The sequence below is a fragment of the Stegostoma tigrinum genome, chromosome 9 (genome assembly GCF_030684315.1).
Source record: "Stegostoma tigrinum isolate sSteTig4 chromosome 9, sSteTig4.hap1, whole genome shotgun sequence".
NCBI lineage: Eukaryota > Metazoa > Chordata > Chondrichthyes > Orectolobiformes > Stegostomatidae > Stegostoma > Stegostoma tigrinum.
The window spans coordinates 8,260,244-8,282,664 of NC_081362.1; the positions used below are offsets into that span (position 1 = coordinate 8,260,244).

The 22,421-nt window shown below is 42.8% G+C and overlaps 1 protein-coding gene and 1 long non-coding RNA gene across 22 annotated transcripts in view; one reads left to right on the plus strand and one right to left on the minus strand.

The window, feature by feature from the left end:
* Positions 1-22,421, minus strand: part of LOC125455166 (1-phosphatidylinositol 4,5-bisphosphate phosphodiesterase beta-4) — a 477,523-nt gene that overhangs the window by 100,580 nt on the left and 354,522 nt on the right. For all 20 annotated transcript variants that reach the window (XM_048536853.2, XM_048536856.2, XM_048536849.2 and 17 more), the window contains 5 exons: positions 15,908-16,010; positions 13,636-13,800; positions 11,198-11,402; positions 8,355-8,443; positions 5,218-5,368 (listed from right to left, as the gene is read on the minus strand). In XM_048536853.2, the coding sequence (XP_048392810.1) occupies positions 5,218-5,368; positions 8,355-8,443; positions 11,198-11,402; positions 13,636-13,800; positions 15,908-16,010 (713 nt within the window). The remainder of the gene's footprint in view (positions 1-5,217; positions 5,369-8,354; positions 8,444-11,197; positions 11,403-13,635; positions 13,801-15,907; positions 16,011-22,421) is intronic.
* LOC125455167 (uncharacterized) overlaps positions 1-22,421 on the plus strand; it is a 144,583-nt gene that overhangs the window by 85,791 nt on the left and 36,371 nt on the right. The window contains exon 3 of one of the 2 annotated variants that reach the window (XR_007248170.2): positions 20-85. The exons of the other annotated variant lie outside the window; for it this stretch is intronic. This is a non-coding gene — a long non-coding RNA (uncharacterized LOC125455167). The remainder of the gene's footprint in view (positions 1-19; positions 86-22,421) is intronic. 2 annotated transcript variants of the gene reach the window in all.

Here is a 22,421-nt window from a genome sequence, read left to right on the forward strand (position 1 = left end):
TCCGTCTTAAACTTTGCAGGAACCACCTGAATGATAAGTGTGAGAACTGTCGTAAATCGACTGGGAGGAAGCTAAATATAATCAGGTGAGTAAAATTAAGTGAACAAAAGATGCTGGAGATCTGAAACAAAAACTGAAATTGCTGGAGAAACCAAGCAGCGTTGGTAGCAAGCTGTGGAGAGATAGCAGAGTCAAGGTTTTGGGTTCAAGTGAGGTCTGACAGTTGTGTAACCCCAACCTGTCAAGTGACTGTGTAGGGCCGTAATGTTACAGCACAGCTCTGCGTGTACAGATGAGTCGTGAGGTCATTTCTTGGAGTGGGAATGAACACCCTGTTCACGAAACTGACAGAATGTTTGTCACCAGAATGTATATTAAGCGGTTTTAATGGGCCTCAGTAGAAGTAAGATTTTGTGAAGCCAACCTAGTTCTCTGTCCAAATTCCCATAGTCGTTCTTCAGATATAAGACATGGTAACTGGACCGCTGAAAAACGAGGCTGGAGAGCAAAGAAACGGCGGAGGAATGGAATTGGTTCTTTGCATCGGTTTTCATGGTGCAAAGTACCAGTAGCATACTAGAACTTCAACACAGTAAGGGGGCAAAAAAGAGAGGGTACTGGGGAAAGTGGAAAATGGAGAAATCGCCTGGCCCAGATGGACTGTGCCCCTGAGTTCTGAAGGAGATAGCTGAGGTGATTGTGGAAGCATTGATGGTGAATCTTTCAGGAATCACTGGAGTTGGGAAAAATCGGAGGGGGGGGTAAAATGGCTAATTTAGTACACATGTTTAAGAAGAGAGGGAGGTAAAAGACTGGAAACGATAGGCTGGTTAGCCTGACCTTGGTCATCGGTACAATTTTAGAGTTCATCATTAAGGATGAAATTGGGGAGTCCTTGAAAATGTACAGTAAAACATGGCTTCACCAAGGGGTCCTCATGCCTGACAAACGTGTCAGAATTCTTTGAGTAGGTAACAAACAGATTAGACAAAGGATAGCCAGTGAATGTATTTGGATTTCCAGAAGGCCTTTGACAAAATGTTACACAGGAAGCTACTAAATAAATAAGAGCCAATGGTGTTAGGGTCAAGGAACTGGCATGTGTGGAGGATTGGCTAACTGGCCAAAGACGGACAGTGGGAACAAAGAGGTCTCTTTCAAGATAGCAGCCAGTGACTAGTGGAGTTCTACATGTGTCAGTGTTCGGGCTTAGCTATTTACGTTATACAATAACAATCTGGATGAAGGAACTGAGGGCATTGTTGCTCAGTTTGCAGATAGCACAAAGATAGGTGGAGAGACAGACAGTGTTGAGGAAGGGGGGAGACTGCAGAAGGACTCATCTAGGTAGGGGAGTGGGCGGAGAACTGGCAGATGGAATACAATCTGGGAAAGTGTGAGGTTATGCACTTTGGAAGGAAGAGTAGAGGCACAGACTATTTTCTAAACAGGGAAAGGCTTTAGAAATCTCAAACACAAAGCGTCTTCGGAGTCCTACTTCAGGACTGCCTTAAGACTAACATGCAAATTTAGCTGGCAGTAAGGAAGGCAAATGCAACATTAGCATTCATTTCAAAAGGGCTAGAATACAAGAGCAGAGATGTACTGCTGAAGTTGTATAAGGCTCATTTAGGAAATTGTGAGCAGTTTTGGGCCCAAAATGTAAGAAAGGATGTGCTGGCTTTGGAGTGGGTCCAGAAGAGGTTTACAAGAATGATCCTGGGTATGAAGGGCTTGTCATGTGAAGAGTAGCTGAGGACTCTGGGCCTGTACTTGATAGACTTTAGAAGGATGAAGGGGGACATGATTGAAACTTTCATGGAGCTGTTTCAGAGACCTACATGTGAATTTTTACACCTATATTCATTAATTAACAAATTCATTCAGTTTGTTGAAGTCTTTGATAAGCCAAACTGCTTGTCCTTCTTGCAAAAGATCAAAATGCAAGGATAACCTGAGGGTACGTTTTGTTCTTTCACGAGATGTGGTCCACATCAGCATTTGGGGGAACCATTTTTAATTACCCTGGGCTTGTTCAGCCGTTTCACAATACATTTACCGCATTTCTGTAGGTCTGGAGTTATTAGATTCCTACAGTGTGGGAACAGGCCCTTCGGCCCAACAGGTCCACACCGCTCCTTGAAGCATCCCACCCAGACCCATCCCCTGTAACCCACACACCCCTGAACACTACAGGCAATTTAGCTTGGCCAATCCACCTAACGTGCACATCTTTGGACTGTGGGAGGAAACTGGAGCACCCGGAGGAAACCCGCGCAGACATGGGGAGAATGTGCAAACTCCACACAGGCAGTCACCCGAGGCTGGAATCGAACCTGGGTCCCTGGCGCTGTGAGGCTGCAGTGCTAACCACTGAGCCACCGTGCCACTTCAAATTACACATAGGCCAAGCCAGGTAAGGACAGTAGATTTACTTCCATCAATTAAGTCCAGGAAGCAGGTGGGTTTTAACACAAACACAACAACAACAGGTAGTGTTATAGTCACCACTGATGAGACAAGCTTTCAATTCTGGATTTTATTAATGAATTGACTTCAAAGGCCATGAGGTGACATGGTCGGATTTGAACCTGCATCTAATAGGTGTAAGCCTGGATGTGGGGAACTACCAGGCTACTGCATGATCACAGATTACCATCATTCCTGACTCAAACTACCAGCAGCTGAGATTCCGTTGCACCAAGTAGTGAAATCCACTAATGGGTACTGCTGCACAGTGTCTGGGGTGTCCACTCGTGGTTCTTTAATTATCATTTACTGTAATTACAACGTTGGTATGAGTATGGCACCAGGAACAGCTTTCAGCCAACTATGAGTGAGCAGTATGACATACTCCGCTGGTCCGTTTGCACTACTCTGTGTTCAGCAAGGGACAATACCACAGATGACAGACTGCCAGTTAAGTTTGTGATCAAAACGATACGATTCTGAAACAACACTGTTGCCTTGATGCGTGCATATACTAGCATTGTGTATGACTCGATGAGAAAGTCCATTGTAGTTCACTGGGCTGATCCCAGATATGGAGGGACTATCATATGAGGAGAGTTTGAATAAGTTAGGTCTGGATTTCAGATAAATGAGAGGACATCTTTTTGGTATGTGTAAGATTCACAGGGGGCTTGACAGGGTAGGTGCAGAGAAGACGTTTGCACTTGTTGGAGAATCTAGAACCAGAGGGGTAATCTCAGAATTAGGGGTTGCATATTTTAGACAGAGATGAGGAAGAATTTCTTCTCTCAGAGGGCAGTGAATCTGTGAGATTCTTCATTGCAGAGTACTGTTGAAGCTGGATGGTTGAGGCTACGCAAAGCTGAGATTTTTAATCAGTCAGGGAAACAAGGCTAATGGGGAAAAGGCAGGAAAGTGGAGTTGAGGATTATCAGATCAGCCACAATCTCAGTGAATGGTGGAGCAGGTTTGATGGATTAAATGGTCTACACTTCTACTCCTACACCTTATGGTTTTATATAATAATTGTGCAACACATTAAATCTTCTTTATGAGCCACGTAGTGGGTTATCTCAGTTGACTAGGTTGTAGTGTAGAATAAAGCCAACAGCATGGGTTCAATCCTTGTATTGGCTGTGGTAGTTCCTGGAGGACCTACGTCCTCACCTTTATTCCAAGTAAGTGGAGTGTATTTAATGAATTGGAGTAATACCAGGAGCTATCCATCGTCCTTTATGGATGATGGCTCTTTCCCTCACCCTTGTCATCTGGTCCAAATATTAACTTACAACTTCGTACTCAACTTTAGCATTGTGAAAATGGTGAGGTAAGGAGATTAAACCCAGAAAAACCCATTGGCATCTTTCACCTTTACTCTAATTTATTAAACAGTATAACGGTGGTGAGGGCTGAATGAGGCAGTTCAAGGGCCATTAAGACTATAAAATGTAGGAGCAGAAGTAGGCTGTTCAACCTATCAAGTCTATTCTGCCTTTCAATGAGATCATGCCTCATTTGATACCCTCAACTTCACTGTCCAGCATTTTTCCCTAACTCTTGATTTCCTCATAGATTCAAAATCTGTCTATCTCACCCTTGAATATACTTAATGGCCCAGCTTCAAGAGTTTTATGTGGTAAAGAATTCCATTGAATCTCTACCTTTTGAGAGAAAAAAATACTTAAATGTGCAATCTCTCATTCTGAAATTATTACCTCTGGTCCTAGATTCTCCCACAGTGGGAAACACTCTTTACACACTTCCCTCGTCAAGTACTCTTATGAACAGTGTCAATAAGGTCATCTCTCAGTTTTCCGTATTCCAGTGAGTACAGGCTGAACCTAGTCAGTCTCACCTCATAGGACAGTTCCTCCATAACCAGTAACAGCCTAGTGAGCCCTCTTTGGACTGCTTCTGATGCCAATTTATTATTGGGGGATCAGTTATCCCCTAATAACCCACTGTTAGGTAAGGGGCCCAAACCTGTCTACAGTATTCTGACTATGGGAGAGGCTGAAAAGGCTGGGGCTGTTTTCCCTGGAGTGCCAGAGGTTGAAGGGTGACCTTATTAGAGTTTTATAAAATATGAGGGTCATGGATATGGTAAATAACCAGGGTAGGGGAGTCCAAAACTAGAGGGCATTGATTTAAAGTGAGAGGGGCAAGATTTAAAAGGGACCCAAGGAGCAACATTTTCAAGAGAGGGTGGTGCGTGTCTGGAATAAGCTGCCAGAGGAAGTGATGGAGGCTGGTACAATTACAACATTTAAAAGATGTCTGCCTGAGTGCACGAATAGGAAGGGTTTAGAGGGCCAAATACTGGCAAAATGGGACTGGATTAATTTCAGATGTCTGGTCGGCGTGAACGAGTTGGACCGAAGCATCTATTTCCGTGACGGATGACTCTATGGCTAGAGCCCTATATAGTTAAGGGGAGGGTGGATCACCTGATGCTTCCACATACCCCTCCCTTCATAAAACTGGAGACAGATCAGAGGGTGGTCAGATAGTAATCCCCATTCCCCACCTTCCACAACCGCCTTCAAACTGTTTGCCAGGAATCTTAAAATCTAGCCTAACATGGAAATGTTTCCTGAGCTCAACATCAGAGAGAATGTTTTTTGCCCAAGATACCACTCAGTATCTGCAAACTCAAAACAATTTGAGGCTTCCAAACCAATAAGACTAACCCATAGACAACAACCACTGGTTAAAGAAAAATACAATATCATTCTGGATTCTCACCTTTCTTCGCATCGTTTGCAGTGCCTTGTCCAGATGTTGAGTTCTGTCTCAGTTCTGAGCTGCTCTGTGGTGTGACACTTGCTTTCACTGGATTAGATTTCCCTTTCTTATCGTTTTTGGAGGTGTCATTTGGCACATCTGCTATATCGCTCTTGAAGTACAAAGCAAACAAATTGCCATGTGTGAAAAAACAAATCCACCAACTGATGTTCTACATTAAAAATCTCACTCAAACTGACTACCTTAGAAACTGGGACAGAGCTACATAAATTGTAACTCTGCAGGAAATACTCTCAAGCCATAAACCAGTTGTTAAAATTCAGAAATACTGATGTCGCTACTTCCTTATATGTGTAATTTCATTTTTATGATCTCACAGATCATAGCTGGGCATTACAGACACGAACAGCATGTAATCTTCTCCCCGCCTAGTGCTGGAAGTTACAGGTCACCAGAGCTTAAAGGGGTAGAAAGGTCTTCATTTTGGCAGAATGGACTTCCATGAATTAATGCCATTGTTGAGCCTTCCTATTTCCACGTCCATAAAATCACCTGAATCCGATAGTCTCAACTCATCAGTTGTTGAAATTCTCACCTGTGCCTCAGTTAACTTGAGGTCCTATTATTCGGTTATGCAGTCTGGGCAGGACCCCTACATTCAACATTACTTTGCGCAAATGTCACAAATGTGCATCAAGTCCTGACCATCCTTCAACCCAAGTTGGATAAGCAACACTGAGTCTCAGCTAAACAAAGTCCTGCTCTTAAATTTCTCATTGTTGTTTTCAAATCACTTCCTGGTCTCACTTCTCTCTATCTCTGTAATGCCCTACAGCCCCACAATTCTCTGAAGGTGTCAGTACTCATCTCATTCTGTCCTCTTAGGTATCCAGATTGGTCTCTGGTTGCCTGTACCTTAAGCTCTGGAATTCCCTCCTAAAACCTTTCCACCTCTCTTCCCTCCTGAAAGACGTTTCTTCAATCCAACTTCTGTGACCAAACATTATATCTCCTTAAGTAGCTCAATTTCATATTTTCTTTTATATCACTCCTATGGGCTACCTTGGGATATTTGATTATATTGAAGTGTTACAGAAATATGTTATTGCTTTCATAATTCCTCTTGTCACCAATGCATCCAGCAACCCTCTGAATATTTCCATTAATTCTTATCGGTTGTTCTTTTACTTATGAATGTTAAAAGATGTAATCAGCAAGGGAATCAAGGTTTATGTGGATAAGGTAGGAAAGTGGAACTGAGGATTATCAGATCAGCCATGATCTCACTCAGGGACAGAGCAGACTTGATGGACTGAATGGCCGACATCCGCTCCTAGGTTTTAGGATCCAATGGAATGGTAGACATGCTAGCTAACAGTTAACTGCATCTTTGCTTTTGATAGGTTAGTACATAGTCATGCATATGGTGTAGCACGGTTAGAGATTAATGACATTTGCAACTATTATTCTGCTAATGAATTACAACTCAGCCACCAACAGCTGCTTCGTAATTCCTGCAGACACACATTTAAGAATGTGCCTGAACTGGAAGCAAAATAAAGGGATGGTAAATAGAAACTGCTGATTTAGATCAATTGATTTAGGTCTGAAATAATGGTTTGTTTCCTGCAATAATCTTTTTCTTTAATTATGATTTACGATTTATGAATTATGATTTCTGTCGCAGGGAACAACCCTGCAGTAACTTAATCAAGAGTTTGGCATGTGAAAGTTGTTTGCTGTTTGATGTTATCACATTTCAGCCGAATGGAAATATTCCGACCAGCATTCAGCACCTAATCGCATCTATCCAAGGCTGAATCTTCACAGTCGCCCCGAAGATATACTTACAATGTGAACAGGGAGCAAAATGAGAAAATTTTGCTCAAGAGCATCGCCGCAACATGATGCTGACTCCAAGCAATCTTGCCAGAGGTTGGGGTCTGGTTGTATAATAGATTGTTAATTAGTTTCAGCTGAGGGTATACCTGGTCGTACCACTGGGATCCTGCTGATGACCAACCGGCCTGAACACCTCTGTGCTGAGGTTTAAGTTCAGCAGTTGCTTGGACATGATCTCCCAGAAATAGACCTGAGGTCCAGAGAGTTCTTCTTTAAAATTCCGAGCTGCGGCTGCACAAGAGTTCTGGCCTCCAGTCAATACTGAGGAAGGGCTACCTCTCCACACCCATGACCTGCCTGCGACATTTCTTTATTTAGAAACTTCACTGACTCTTCAGAAGCCAATTCCATCTTCAGGTGTCTTTGTGTTTCCCCATCTATCCTGGCAGCACCATCTCTCCTGGTGATTCTGCCAACCTTCCATCACTCCAGGCCCTCTGGTTGGTCCTGTTTGTCCCCTGGTCTGCGAGCTACCTTTAATTGGATGGAATTTCTTAACTGGCCATCTCCAGAAATGTCTTCATCTCCAATGTCCCCACTCGACCACAACCATGCTCCCAACCTGGAAACCCCGCTTGCCTTGGAGTCTGGATGATCTCGATGGTTAAAATCTGATCATTAACCTCCCTTTCACACACATCAAGGACATATTTGTGAATTAAAAACTTGGTTGAATCCACCAGGGATTAAATTTACCATACTGTGTGATCCAAACAGTGCACCAAAGAAAGAATGAAAAATGTGGGCGATTGAAGTTCTTTCAATTTTGAAGCTCGTCAGCTCCTAGGCTTGAAAATAATCTAGCTTCAATTGGAAATCTTAATCGAACAGTGACAAATTATAAAAATGTCTGGATCAAATAATTCTTTGACTCGTTGTACTGACAACCTGCATTATGCATCAACTTAAAATGCAGTGAAACCTCCAACATCTGCATAGCTACAGCACACTGGAAAATAATGTTAGATATTAAAGGAGGCAGAACGAAGGAAGGATCCATTCTTAATAGTTCTTCATTATTAGAAAGATTGCACTCAGAAGCCACGTTTTGACCTCACATACCTCAGCGGATATTTGTATCTGTTGTCTAGCATTAATGAGGGAAAATAAACCATTTGCAACTACTTACTATTTGCAGTGATAAAAGTGCAATTTTTGCGAACTTATTCAGAAGAAATTTATTCAACAATTTGCTATTCAGTGTGAAGTAAGTATTAAAGTATTTTTTAACGTACAGTTTCAATTCCCATTGCCCTCATTTGGTCAGCTCTCTTTTCCGTTACTGACAGAAACTTCTTTGGATCTGATAAAGCGTCAACGATATCTGGCAGAGGAAGAGAAAAGCTTTAAAGAAGGTCTAAAAGAAATATCAGTGAATGCTATAATTTTCAAGGCAAGGATTATGGCAAAAATACACACAAGGTCAGCTGGAATCCAGAGATCAAGATTAGCTCAATACCTCTAATGCTTTACATAAACCAAAAGAACTGCAGATGTTGTAAATCAGGAATAGAAACAAAGTTGCTGGAAAAGCTCAGCTGGTCTGGCAGCATCCGTGCAGGAAAAAACAGAGCTAACGTTTCGTGTCCTCTGAGGAAGGGTCACTGGACCTGAAACGTTAATTCTGTTTTTTCCTTCACAGATGCTGCCAGGCCTGCTGAGCTTTTCCAGCAACTTTGTTTTTGTTCCTCTTAATGCTTTAGTTTGCTGTTTGTAGAGCAGATTAAAATATTGCTAATTAAAAATAATTAAAATAATAAAAGCATTAAAATATTAAAATAATTAATAAATAATAGAATAATAATTAAAAATAAGACATTAAAAATAATGCTAGTAGGTATTCATCGGTCTTATACATGCTTGTGTGAAAGTTGAGCTTTTCAGGCCAAACTTTTAGGAATTGACTTTTATGTAAGTAATACTTTTAAAGGGCAGTAATCCATGCCGGGATTTTGGCACTGCCGATAATGTCACTAGTTACTGGCTGTGGTCCTGAATTCAGTAGGGATTAGGCTGCCCCAGACGAGATGCTAAAATAACAAAGTGTAGAGCTGGATGAACACAGCAGGCCAAGCAGCATCCCAGGAGCACAAAAGCTGATGTTTCGGGCCTCGACCCTTCATCAGAGAGGGGGATGGGGTGAGGGTTCTGAAATAAATAGGGAGAGAGGGGGAGGCGGACCAAAGATGGAGAGAAAAGAAGATAGGTGGAGAGGAGAGTATGGGTGGGGAGGTAGGGAGGGGATAGGTCAGTCTGGGGAGGGCAGACAGGTCAAGGGGGCGAGATGAGGTTAGTAGGTAGGAAATGGAGGTGCGGCTTGAGGTGGGAGGAGGGGATAGGTGAGAGGAAGAACAGGTTAGGCAGGCTGGGACGAGCTGGACTGCTTTTGGGATGCAGTGGCGGGGAGGGGAGATTTTGAAGCTGGTGAAATCCACATTGATACCATTCTTGGCCTGCTGTGTTCATCCAGCTCCACACTTTGTTATCTTGGATTCTCTAGCATCTGCAGTTCCCATTACCTCTACTTACTGGTGATCTGATGTTTAAATGAAAAAAGACTTAAGACCTGGTAAACTGTTCCAACAAGCCTTAGTCCGAAAACTAAAACATGGTATGTGAGAAGAGCACTTTGCCCTTCAAAAGTCCTAAAAGTCGGGGTTGACTATTACATAAGATTGATGGTTACTTGAGCATGTACTATATGTCTTAATGAAGAACAGGAAGGCATAGATGTTTCAGTACTTAGAAAAGAAATTTTGAACTGGAATTCTGTTAAAAGTAGGAGATTAAATTCACCAGAGGGGTTTAAAGTTCAGAAGGAATTTAAGATTTGGGTGTCAGGTTGGGAAGCTTATGTGAGTCACAGTACAGAGTGGGATTAAAGTTAGATAGAATAGGGACCAGGAATTTTGAATAAGTTGATTTGATTTATTGTAGTCACATGTACCTTAGTACAGTGAAAAGTTTTGTTTTGCAAACGGTACGGGCAGATCATAGCAAACGAGGACATAACAATCATAGTGTGCTGAAACAGAGCAAGGCTTACAAGATTATAGCTGCACAGGAGGCACATGAAGCAAGATCAACATCAGCGAAGTGAACGTTATTTGAAGTTAGAGGGGTCAAATCAACAGTCTAATAAAGGCAGGTAAGAACCTATTCTTAAACCTGTTGGTGCGTGTCTTCAAGCTTCTGTATCTTCTGCCTGATGGAAGTGTTGATGGAAAGGAAAGAATAGGAGACAAGCTAGCCTGTTGAACACTAGAATGGCCAAGCCTGGAGGGAACTGAGGCGAAATTGCAGGGTTTCAGCAGTAACTGAGATGAGGTGGAGACAGAAATGATGAATGTTTCTGCAAGTGGAAACAATCAATCTTTGCGATGGATGAACTGAAACCCTAGGCCTTCTCAAACACAACAGGAAATGGAAAATCTGACCTAGAGGCTTCCAAAATTTGTACATGTCACAGAAAATAGGAATGTTATTCAAACCTAAACAAGTTTGAAAATAAACAGCAACAGCATGTAAAATGGTTCAATAGCAAAGGTGACATTCATTTGATATCCATGGAGCATGGGTCCCAGATTCAGTTTCCCCATCCCTGATTATAGCCAGACTATCAGTGCGGATGCCACCATTAATATTAATCAAGTCACTGTCCAACAACCCTCTGAAAAATGAACACACGTTTACTAGTGTGGAGCCCAGCTGCATTACACCCATGGACAGACAGCATGCTGAGAGCCGGGTCCAAACTCAATGATGGGCACTGAGACAATGTGTGGAAGGCCACTCTTAGAGCTCTCAGGAGAGACTGAGTGGACCATCAAAAAGGAAATGTAAATATAACAGTCAAAATTGCTAAAATTACATGATAGAAGCTTCTCATTTGTAAATTATTTCCACGACACATGTACTCAAATGATTTACTTCTGCCACTATCACAGTTGTTATGTACAATGTACAACAGTACAATGTTGCTTTACATTTCAAATGTCATTTTTCACTCAGTGGGCAACCTTCCAAACCATTCCCGTAAGATGATGTATACTGATAGGTAAGAACCTGATGATCTCACCTCCAAATCCATCAGGGACATAGGTTTTGAGTACAATATTACAAAAGACAGTGGGCAACGATAAGGGCTTATTGCCTTCATTTCTGAGGGATATGTGCCGACAGCCAGCTTGCAGACCATCCAAAGGTAGGATTCTCTGGCCAATCAGCTTGTTGTTATCATCATAAACTGCTATTCTCAACACTGCGAGGTCTGGCAGAATGACCTGGAAAATGAAGCAAATTTTGATTTTGTTCTCACTGCTGAGACACAATCAGTTTTATAACCTGAAAGAAAATGATATTATGCAATTACGCTGCATGCTGATGCAACTGAGCCTGTGCATTGTGAGTCATGACTGAAACCGTTAATGCTCTTTCTGAACAGAGCAGATTTTGTGCCAGAAGTTTTATCTTCTTAAGTAAAACTTGTTAACTATTTATTGGGTCTCTGCGGGCACAATGGAATAATTTAATCCTCGTCTTATCTTATCTTCAGTAAGGCGTTTGATAAGGTTCCCCATGGCAGGCCGATGGAGAAAGTGAAGTCACATGGGGCCCAGGGTGTGCTAGCTAGATGGATAAAAAACTGGCTGGGCAACAGGAGACAGAGGGTAGTAGTAGAAGGGAGTTTCTCAAATTGGAGACCTGTAACCAGTGGTGTTCCACAGGGATCTGTGCTGGGACCACTGTTGTTTGTGATATATGTAAATGATCTGGAGGAAGGTGTAGGTGGTCTGATCAGCAAGTTTGCTGATGACACGAAGATTGATGGAGTAGCTGATAGTGAAGGGGACTGTCAGAAATTACAGCAGAATATAGATAGACTGGAGAGTTGGGCAGATAAATGGCAGACGGAGTTCAATCCGGGCAAATGCGAGGTGATGCATTTTGGACGATCAAATTCAAGGGCAAACTAGACAGTAAACGGAAAAGTCCTAGGGAAAATTGATGAACAGAGAGATCTGGGTGTTCAGGTCCATTGTTGCCTGAAGGTGACAACGCAGGTCAATAGGGTGGCCAAAAAGGCATATGGCATGCTTTCGTTCATTGGGCGGGGTATTGAGTACAAGAGTTGGCATGTCATGTTGCAGTTGTATAGGACTTTGGTTCGGCCACATTTGGAGTACTGTGTTCGGTTCTGGTCACCACATTACCAAAAAGATGTGGATGCTTTGGAGAGGGTGCAGAGCAGGTTCACCAGGATGTTGCCTGGTATGGAGGGTGCTAGCTATGAAGAGAGGTTGAATAGATTAGGATTATTTTCATTAGAAAGACGGAGATTGAGGGGTACGTGATTGAGGTCTACAAAATCATGATGGGTATAGACAGGGTGGATAGCAAAAAGCGTTTTCCCAGAGTGGGGGACTCAATTACTAGGGGTCATGAGTTCAAAGTGAGAGGAGGAAAGTTTAAGGGAGATATGCATGGAAAGTTCTTTACACAGAGGGTGATGGGCTCCTGGAACGCGTTGCCAGCGGAGGTGGCAGATGCAGACACGTTGGCGTCTTTTAAGATATATTTGGGCAGGTACATGGATGGGCATGGAGCAAATGGACACAGACCGTTAGAAAATAGATGACAGGTTAGACAGTGGAACTTGATCGGCGCAGACTTGGAGGGCCGAAGGGCCTGTTCCTGTGCTGTAGGTTTCTTTGTTTCTTTGTTTCTTCAACTTCCCACGTGGTGTTGAGAACCCCCAATCCATTCAAAGCAGTTCACTTTCTTTTCCGAACTGACTCCACAAAGCTAATAGTTTTATGGAGTTGTCTTAATTTGGATGGTGACTGGAAGGGAAGGGTTGAACTCAATTTAGCGGTGACCCACAGTCTTTCTCCATTGTCCACACCAATTTCTGGCTCCATGTTCCTGCAAGACTCTCTTTGATCAGACCCCCGACAGTTATCAGGCTAAGCTTACCTGGGGGTCTACACTCTGTCCAGCACTCTACTAAAATGGCAATCAGCATCCTATTTAAATCACAGAACCACACTCACCCAACACCAACACCCCCACTACCCCCACCCCACCTCTCTCCCACACTCAATCATCCTCAAGGAGGTTGACATTACCGTGGGGATAGGCAGCTTAGAGTTCAGCCACTGGTAGCTCGATGCTACCATATGTTTGCACAGGACGTCTCAGAACTGACTCTGCTAATCTAGCAAAATCATGATTCAGGCTCATGAACTGTACAAGCCTCTGCCTCCTACATTGAATGACACAGCAGCTCTTGCTCTCTCCTAACTCTATTAACCCACCCCTCCCCCCCAACAAGTTAGAATAAAGCATGACTCAATGGGTTTCAAAATGAGATCAACCGGACTGTTGTTCCGTGGGCTGCATAACTTCCTTGTGTGCAGCGTGATTCTGTGGTTTACCATTGAGCAGGCAAATATTCCAATCCGAATTCTGTACTTCAGACATAGAACTGATTGAAGCACTGGATCTCCAACTCACCTTTCGAAACACAAACGGTTCCTCATTATATACTGGGTTCAAGCCATTGTTCATCACCATTCGTGTTCGGAACTCCTTTCGAATGGTGTCAGTTGGTAGACCATACATATCTACTTCTACGTATGTGCCAATTTTCTTATCTGACAGAAATTGGCCCGATATTACCTAGAAAAGAGAAAGGCATTTATTGTAATTTTTGCATAACAAATGCAAATATTTTATCATGTAAGCATGTCTTTTAAGTGTTCACAGAATGTGAGCATTGTAAGTGTTGATAGTCCATCCCTTAATAAACTGTTGTTGAGTCACCTTCTGGAACTATTATGCGTGAATGTCTCTCATAGTGGTTATTGATACAATGTAGTGGCTTGCTAGACTATTTCAAAGGGCTGTAACTAGTTAACCATGTTGCTGTGGCTGGAGTCACAAGCAGGCCAGGCCAAGAGGGGATGGCAAATTTCCTTCCCTAAAAGTTATCAGCAAACCAGATGAGCTTTTACAATCCAATATTCTACGATCATTTACAGATTATGAGAATTTGTAAATGAGACGTTTGGATAATTTCTGGGTTATAAAGAATTTACCATGTGGCTTCTTGGCATTCAAAAGACAAAGGATTGTTTACAAAAAGGGACATTGGCATATATGGATGACTGCCAATAGTTCGTCGCTGGGGCACACGGAGTTCTGTGGATTGATAGCATCAATTCCTCACTTTTCCTACTCTAATACTCAGCAGTATTAAATCAGCATCTACTGTGATCATCTTAGGTAAGAGGCAGGCTTCTTCTGCTCCAGTTCTCTGTCTAAAGGTTTGACTCATGACCTCTACGATGGCTAGGACAAAAAAGCAGATCCCAAATCCACTCCATCTGGAATAGGAATTGACTCCATGTTGTTCACATCAGTCTGATCCACACCAGGCATCCTGCCAATTGGATGTGGAACCAATGTGTTTTTGAATTTAATACAGGCTTAATAACTGTCTTGATGTATTAACCGTATCTATGGGGCAAAACTACACTGCTTTGTAAATAAAAAGTTCTTCCCTTAAACTATGCTGGGAATGAATGACCAGAACTAGTTCTCAACTGTCTTGGTATCCATTGGAGTAGTTTTGTATTATTGATAATTGTATTGCTGTAACATTGCTTGTTTAACCACAATCCCCCATATCTAACAGGATTTGTTCACAGTGGAATGAAATTGATGTGCCCAAAAGGTAATAAAGATGGGCAATTATCTGAGTTTTCACAGGAATCTAGTTACGGGGTGGAATATAGATGATCTGCACCTGCAGCTGGTGAAAACAGTTAGTCTGTGCTATCCCTTGAGGGTACCTGTGATGTAGTACTAATGTCCCTTCCCCTGAGCCAGGAGGCCCAGGTTCAAGTCCCACCTGCTACAGAAGTGTGTAAACAAACCTCAGTACAGGTTGACTGGAACACACACAGACTACTTCCCAATAGACAGCAAGAATTAGGGACAAAGTTGAAAACTCAAATGTCTTCATTCAGTTTCACCATCACTTCTTGTGATGTAACTCTAACACAGCTCAATGCTATAACAATTCGGAGACAGAAACAGAACGAAAGGTATTGTTTGTCTTGGTAGTAATCAAGAGAACATTGAGGTATAAAAGACTTTGTTGACTTAATTGCTTTTTGTTAAGAATATATCATACCTTGTATCGTAAATTCTGCTTAGTTCATAAATACCGGTTGTTTGTACTTTGTTAGAATGCCTTGGTTTGAGATTTTTATGTTTCAAAACAGTAAAAGTCACAAGGTTGAAGTCAGGAGCTTTGCTGTCAGGCCAGTGATGAAGAGCTACACTTTACACAGTCAATGATTTAATCCAGGCCACAGTTCTCACTACAGTTTTTCACAATGGTTGGCGCACTTTCTTGGTAGGTTTTGCATGTCTTAAATAAATGGGAGGGTCAATGTTAATCATAATTTTGTCCATCTCATGGAGCATGATGGTGTTGCAGCCAATGGCAGGCGAACAACGTAAGACATTTCCTCAGATTTCCTGACATCAATTTCCATAAACAAATAAACCATTCTGTGACAGAAACTGAGTGAGTAGGTCTTTCCTCTCATTTGCAGTTTTGTGCGCCTTTGCTGTGGATAGTGTACTATTCCATTTCCAACGTGATGACGACAACAAGGCTGCACAAGCTAATTATCATGACTCTGAACTGCTTTTAGGTACAGTAAAATCTAATTTGATGTGAAATAAAGTTAAGTTACTTTATTTGACTTCTTACCTGGACAGAACAGGTCGCTGCAATAACACCGTCCACTGGAGTCTCGGAGAATGGGTCAAATGTCCGATCAGGGCGACGCATAAAGTCAGGCTTAAGTAGAAAACTAACAGGGGTAACAGGAATTCCAAACAAATTAGCATTACAATGCAATTTATTCAAATTTCTAATACGAAGCACAATTTTCTTAAAAATTTAACAGTTTCTGACAAATCTGTACATAAATATCATTAGAAACGATCTGCAAGAGGTTCTTAAAACCATGAGGGGAATAGGTAAGGCGAACAGCGAAATATTTTCCCCAAGGTGGGGGAATTCAAAAGGGTTCAGGAAAGATTTACCAGGATGATGGCAGGGCTGGAGGATTTGTGTTATAGGGAGAGGGTGGACAGGCACGGACTTTTTTCACTGCAGCATACGAGGTTCAGGCATGGCCTTTAAAGAGGTTTATAAAATCATGAGGGATATAGATAAAGTGAATAGCAAAGGTCTTTTCCCTAAGATGGATCAATTCAAAACTCAGGGACATATTTTTGAGGTGAGCGGAGAAATATTTTAAAAAGGGCACGAAGGGCAACTCCTTTTACACAGTGTGGTTCACATGCGGAATGAATTGCCAGAGTAAGTGGTAGATGCAAGGAAAGTGACAATGTTTAAAAGACATTCAGATAAATACATGAATAGGAAAAGTGTGGAGGGTTATCGACTAAATGTAGGTGGGTAGGACTAGTTTAGTTTGGAACATGGTTGGCACAGATTGGTTGGACTGGTTTCGATGTTGTATGACTCCATGATGGAGCTCAGAGAAGGTTCACTAGGATGATCCATGGCATGGAGGGAGTGTCTTATGAGCAAAAGATCAACAGGTTGGGACTCTACCTCACTGGAGTTTAGAAGAATGAGAGGTGATCTCACCGGAGCATTTAGGATTCTTAACGGGCCTGACTGGGTAAATGCTGAGAAGATGTTTCCCCTCATCGGAGAGTTTAGGATCGGAGGGCATAGTCTCAGAGCAAACGGGTACCAATTTAAGACTGAGATGAGGAGGAATTGCTTCTTTCCGAGAATTGTGAATATTTGGAATTGTGGGGCCAGACTCCCGTGTATGTTTAAGGCTGAGATAGATAGATTCTCAATCGGTAGGGGAAATCAAGGCTTACAGGGAAAGGCAGGAAAGTGGCTATGGGGAATGCTGGATCGGCCACGATCCTACTGAATGGTGGAGCCAGCTCAATGGATGGAACTGCCTACTCCCATGTGTAACTTTTATAGTCTTATAGTCTTAAAACTACTGAAAGCCAAAACAACAAAAGCAAGCGTGTTGTAATTACAACTTTGTCAGTGAACTTAGATGTGTACAGATTAGGAATCTTATTTGAGCCTGCCATGGATGTCCAATAACAGGAATGTGCACTGGATAGGAATGTGCAGAACAGCCTAAGTGAACCACATCTCTGCCATGGGCAAATCCTTTGCCTGAATCATAAGGCTACAGCCAACTTTCTGAAATATTTGGAAGTATCCAAAGAAAGACAATCAAACATTTTATGAACTTCTGACATCGCCCTAGGTTCAGTGGTGTCAACTATGTCCTCGATCTGTTTCAGCAAGTTAACGTAGGAGCTGATTCACACAGCAACTTGAATGTGATGTCATGAGGTGCTTCTCAGGAGAATTATAAAACAAAACATGACCTTGAGCCATGGAAGGAAAGGTTGGTCAAAAGCTTGGCAAAGAGGTGGAATTTATGTAATGTCTGAAAGGAAGAAAGCAAGGGAGTGAGGCAGAAGGATGTAGGAATATAGACGGAAATGTAAGGACTTAGATCCCTGGAAGTTCAAGACATGGTCACCCATATTGGAACGAATAAAATTAGGAATGGTCAAGAGGCCCAAATTTGAGGAGAACAGATATCTGAGATGAAGGATGTGTGGGAGATTACAGACATAAGAACGGTTAAGAAGCACTGAAAATAAGGTAGTAAAGTCAATATGTTGTTTCGTTGAGAGCCACCGTAAGTTGGCAAGCACAGGGGATGTTCATAAGGAAAACAGAACCTGGTGTGAACTAAGACACCAAGATAACAAAGTGTGGAACTGGATGAACACAGCAGGCCAAGCAGCACCTCAGGAGCACAAAGGCTGATGTTTCGGGCCTAGACGTCAGCCTTTGTGCTCCTGAGATGCTGCTGGGCCTGCTGTGTTCATCCAGCTCCACACTTTGTTATCTTGGATTCTACAGCATCTGCAGTTCCCATTATCAGTGAACTAAGACACGACCAGTTTTAGCTGTTTTCAAGCTCATGAGGGTGGAGAATAAGGGACGAGTCAGGAGAACACTGTGATTATAAATCGAGAACAATTTCAGCAGCAGAGGAGCTGAGACAGTGCAGAAGTCAGGCAATGTCAAGGAGGTGAAAATCCATCCTTTTAGTAAGGCTCTAATATGAGTTTGGTGTTCATATAGAAATCAGATGTAACACTGAAATTGAGAACAGGCTGGATTAGTCTCAGACTGTTGCGAGCGAGGGGGATGGAGTTGGTAGCTAGGGAACGGAATTTACAGCATGGATTGAAAACGACGGCTACGGTTTTCCCGAAATTTCATTGGTGGAAATTTCTGTCATCTAGTACTGGATGTTGGATAAGCTGTATGTTAATCTAGGAACAGTGGAGGAGTAGAAGTTGATGGTGAGGGGGAGATGAGTGTTGTTAGATTCACAATGATTTGCACAGATTCGTTCAATACCCTAACTCAGGCATGCTATAATCATACTCCAGGCAAAATAGTCATGTTTTTAAAATGAGCATTTTTCAATCTCTGTGAAGGAGGGCTGAATGAATACTTAATAAGATGAGACTTTCTATGGCTCATTGACCTGCTCTTACAGAACATGTTATGTATTAGTTTCATCAACAATTGTCGTCTTTGCATGCTCTCGAATCTTCAAATTGCTTGGCTTGAGATACAGCCTAACTCCCCTCTGTTGTACTCAATCCTTCTCACAGCCGTCAGTTGTTACATTGCTCCCAGCTTCCACAATTCATTCTAATTCCTGTTTTTACAGCTTGGCTCTAGCATCAGCTTTCAATTAAGCTGAATATTCCCGAGAGCTGCAGCCAAAAGCCGAACTTGGCAATGATCCTGGCTGAGTTCAAAGGAGTGAGAGTTGTCAAGTAGCAACGCATGTGAATAATTGCTCCGACATTGAATGATCATTGCCTTCAGGCAATTAGTTCGTGCATCCATGTTGAAATTTAATTCAGATGTCGCCAGCCTTGTTGTCCTTTTAGCTTAATCTCTTGATAGCTTGCTAGCTTTCACTCAACAGAAGCACTTTTAACCTACATTGTACCAAGATGCACCCATCACAACAGAGATTTCAAGATTCTCTGGAAAGTAGCACACATGAGCCTGCATTTATAATGGCTGGAGATCCAGCATTGCTTGGGTGTGGAGCTGGGTGGCATTCCTGCCAGTCCATCTCGATTTTGACACAAGGGCTTGGATTTCGCAGTCAGCAGTGAAGAGGCAGCAATTGCCTCTCACCTTGAAGAAAGCCACCCGCACAGATCGAGTGACCTCCCTGATGTGGCTTTCACCATTCCCAATTTTTGCTGGATTCTTAGGACAGGTTGTGGGGCCCTTCAATAGATTGCATCGGGAATGCATTATCATGCACTGACCGTAGGTTTTACAGAGGATCAAATAAAGTTTGGGACACAAGGCCGCAGCTAAAATATTTTAAACTTGTTCAAGAAAAATTCCATGCTAAAATTTTCTGGAATGTTTGATAATCCACAAATTAGTTTTCCAGGTCTTTCCTGCGCTTTCATTCTCATTCCTTGCCCTCCCTCCAAGACCAACGATGCTGTATCCCTTGTCCTCACTTTCCATCCCAGCACTGGCCACCTTCACAAGATCATTCTCCACCATTTCCCTCATCCCCAGTGTGATGCCACCATTGATCTTATCTCGCCCTCTCCTCCTGTGAGTATTCTGAAGAGATCCCCGCGATACATTGGTCCGTACCTTCATCAGCCTCGACTCCACATCCATCTCATACCCCCGTTCAAAATTGCACCTTCCCATGCAATTGCTGAAGGTATAACACTTCACCTCCTCCTTCCTCACCATCCAAGGCTTCAAACACTTCTTCCAGTTGAAGTAATAATTTACATTGTATTTTCTTTAATCTGGTCTACTTCATCTGGCTCACAATCGGAGATCAAATGCAGACTGAGTGACTGCTTGACAGAATACCCCAAGTGAGTCTGCAAGCATGACCCTGCCTTTTCTGTCACTTGCCACATCAACAAAAAAACCATTCTGGTCTCATGCTCACATTGCTGCCCACAGCCTGTGGCAGTTCTGCAGGGAAGTCCAACGCAAGCTGGAGAAAGGCACATCATTCACAGCCTCTGGACTCGACACAGTTCAATAATAACAGGCCATGAACTGTGCCTGCCCCCACTGACCCTGTTCTCTGATGCCCCTATTGTCTCTATCCTGTTTTTTGAATTACTTTCAATCAGTGCTTACTTTTGTTCTGCCATTGACACCCCCATTCTGCATCTAAGCCCTGTCTTCTCTACAATGATTACCACCTATTTGAACAAAAGACAATGACACCTTTGATCTAATGTCTCCCTTAGCTTTTCCCTGATCTTTGACACTTTTCATGGGGGTTTGTATTCCATGAGGCTGAGCTCGCTTTTTGTGCTACTGTCTCAAAGTCACCTCATTCGTTCTTGCCAGTGCCAGGATGTCCTAGAATCCCTGGCACTATCTATGAACACCAACCATGCATCCAATCATGTGTTGGCAGTCAGAAGTTGCCCCTCATCCTGTATATAGTGGGACATCAACCACAAACCAACACTTTTTGTGGCTGACATTTTACTGCACATAGTCTATAAATTTGTACATTTATCTCAACGTTTACCAAACTACAAATCTTACCTGTCCACATCCCATCTTACAACCCTTCCTAGATCACTGCTGCTTCTTCCCCAATGCCCACAGTATCCCAACTTCTTTTCATTGTTCAATTTGGGACCAGCACATAAAGTTCGGTCTTCAAATATTTTAACATGGTCAATTTTATTCAGCAATAGCACAAGTTAATGGACAATAAACAGAAATAAGATGCATTTGACTCTTAGAAACAAAATATTTGCTTGTCGTGCACCAATAATTTTACATTCAATCAACGACTCGCATCAACTGTGAGTGGGTATCAATTAATTCCTTTCAGGCTCATGGAGCCCTGCACTGCTGCACTCTATCATGCTGAAGGTGATGTTCTGCTTGCCTTCAACATCCTCCTCCTCCTCCTTGGAAGATAGCTCCTGCTCCCCTAGCTCACCAGCCTCCATCACCTTGCATCTTTGCCTGCTCCAGTGGTGCAGAGGACATCGTGTTAGGCTTATGTGGGACACTGTCCAGGCAGATCTGCAGGGCCTGCCCCAGACTGATCCAAGAAAATTCACCTTCAGCAGTGTTATCATCTGCTCAACCATGGCCCCAGTCACAAAATGGTTGACAATGCATTTACACTTGTCCTCCCTCATGTAAGTCAGTGGCCATAGTTGCAGATGGTAGCTCTTGTCTCCCAGTAGCTAGTCTTGGAAGACATCTGGATCCTCAAACTCAGCACGAACATGAGAGTTCTCAAGGATGCAGACATCCTGGTATCTCCCTGGGTACCTGGCACAGGTCTCTAAGATGCGGTACTGCTGATCACAGATGACCTGCACGTTGACAGAATGGAACCTGATGAACTGAGCTGTATTATCACATAGCCCTTTGAGCGTGATGTACGCACAGTCTATCATGCCCTGCATTGGGGAATGGCAGCTTGGGCTGCAGCATTGACTTTGCCAGTGGGCAACAAGCTAAAGCAGTGCGCTTTGGCACAAACTGCATTGGTAACAGCTTTGATACATCTGATCACCAACTGGGAGATCTCACAGTGATACTCAAGAAGCTAGATTCTATTCAGGAAAAACGCAGCCCACTTGATTGGCACCACACCCATGAGCATCCACTCCCTCCACCACTGATGTTCAGTAGCTGCAGTGTGCATTATCTACAAGACACACTGCAAAAATTCACCAAAGATCCTTTGAGTGTATCTTCTAAACCCACGACAACTTCCACCCAAAAGGATAAGGGAAGCAGATACATGGAAACACCACCACCTGCAAATTCCCCAAGCCACTCACTATCCTGACCTGGAAATATATCATCGTTCCTTTACTACTGTTAGACCAAATTCCTGGAACTCCCTCCCTATTGGCATTATGGATCAACCCACAACACAGCAGAACACCACCTTCTCGAGGGCAAGTAAGAATGGGAAATAAATGCTGGCCCGGCCAACAACTTGCACATCCCACGAGCAAATAAAATAAAGTAACAAAGTCTCTTCTCACTTAAATGGCCAACATCAGCATCTGAGGGATTGAATTAAGGAGGCTAAAGAATCATTTAATTTAAGAATCTATTTACTTGA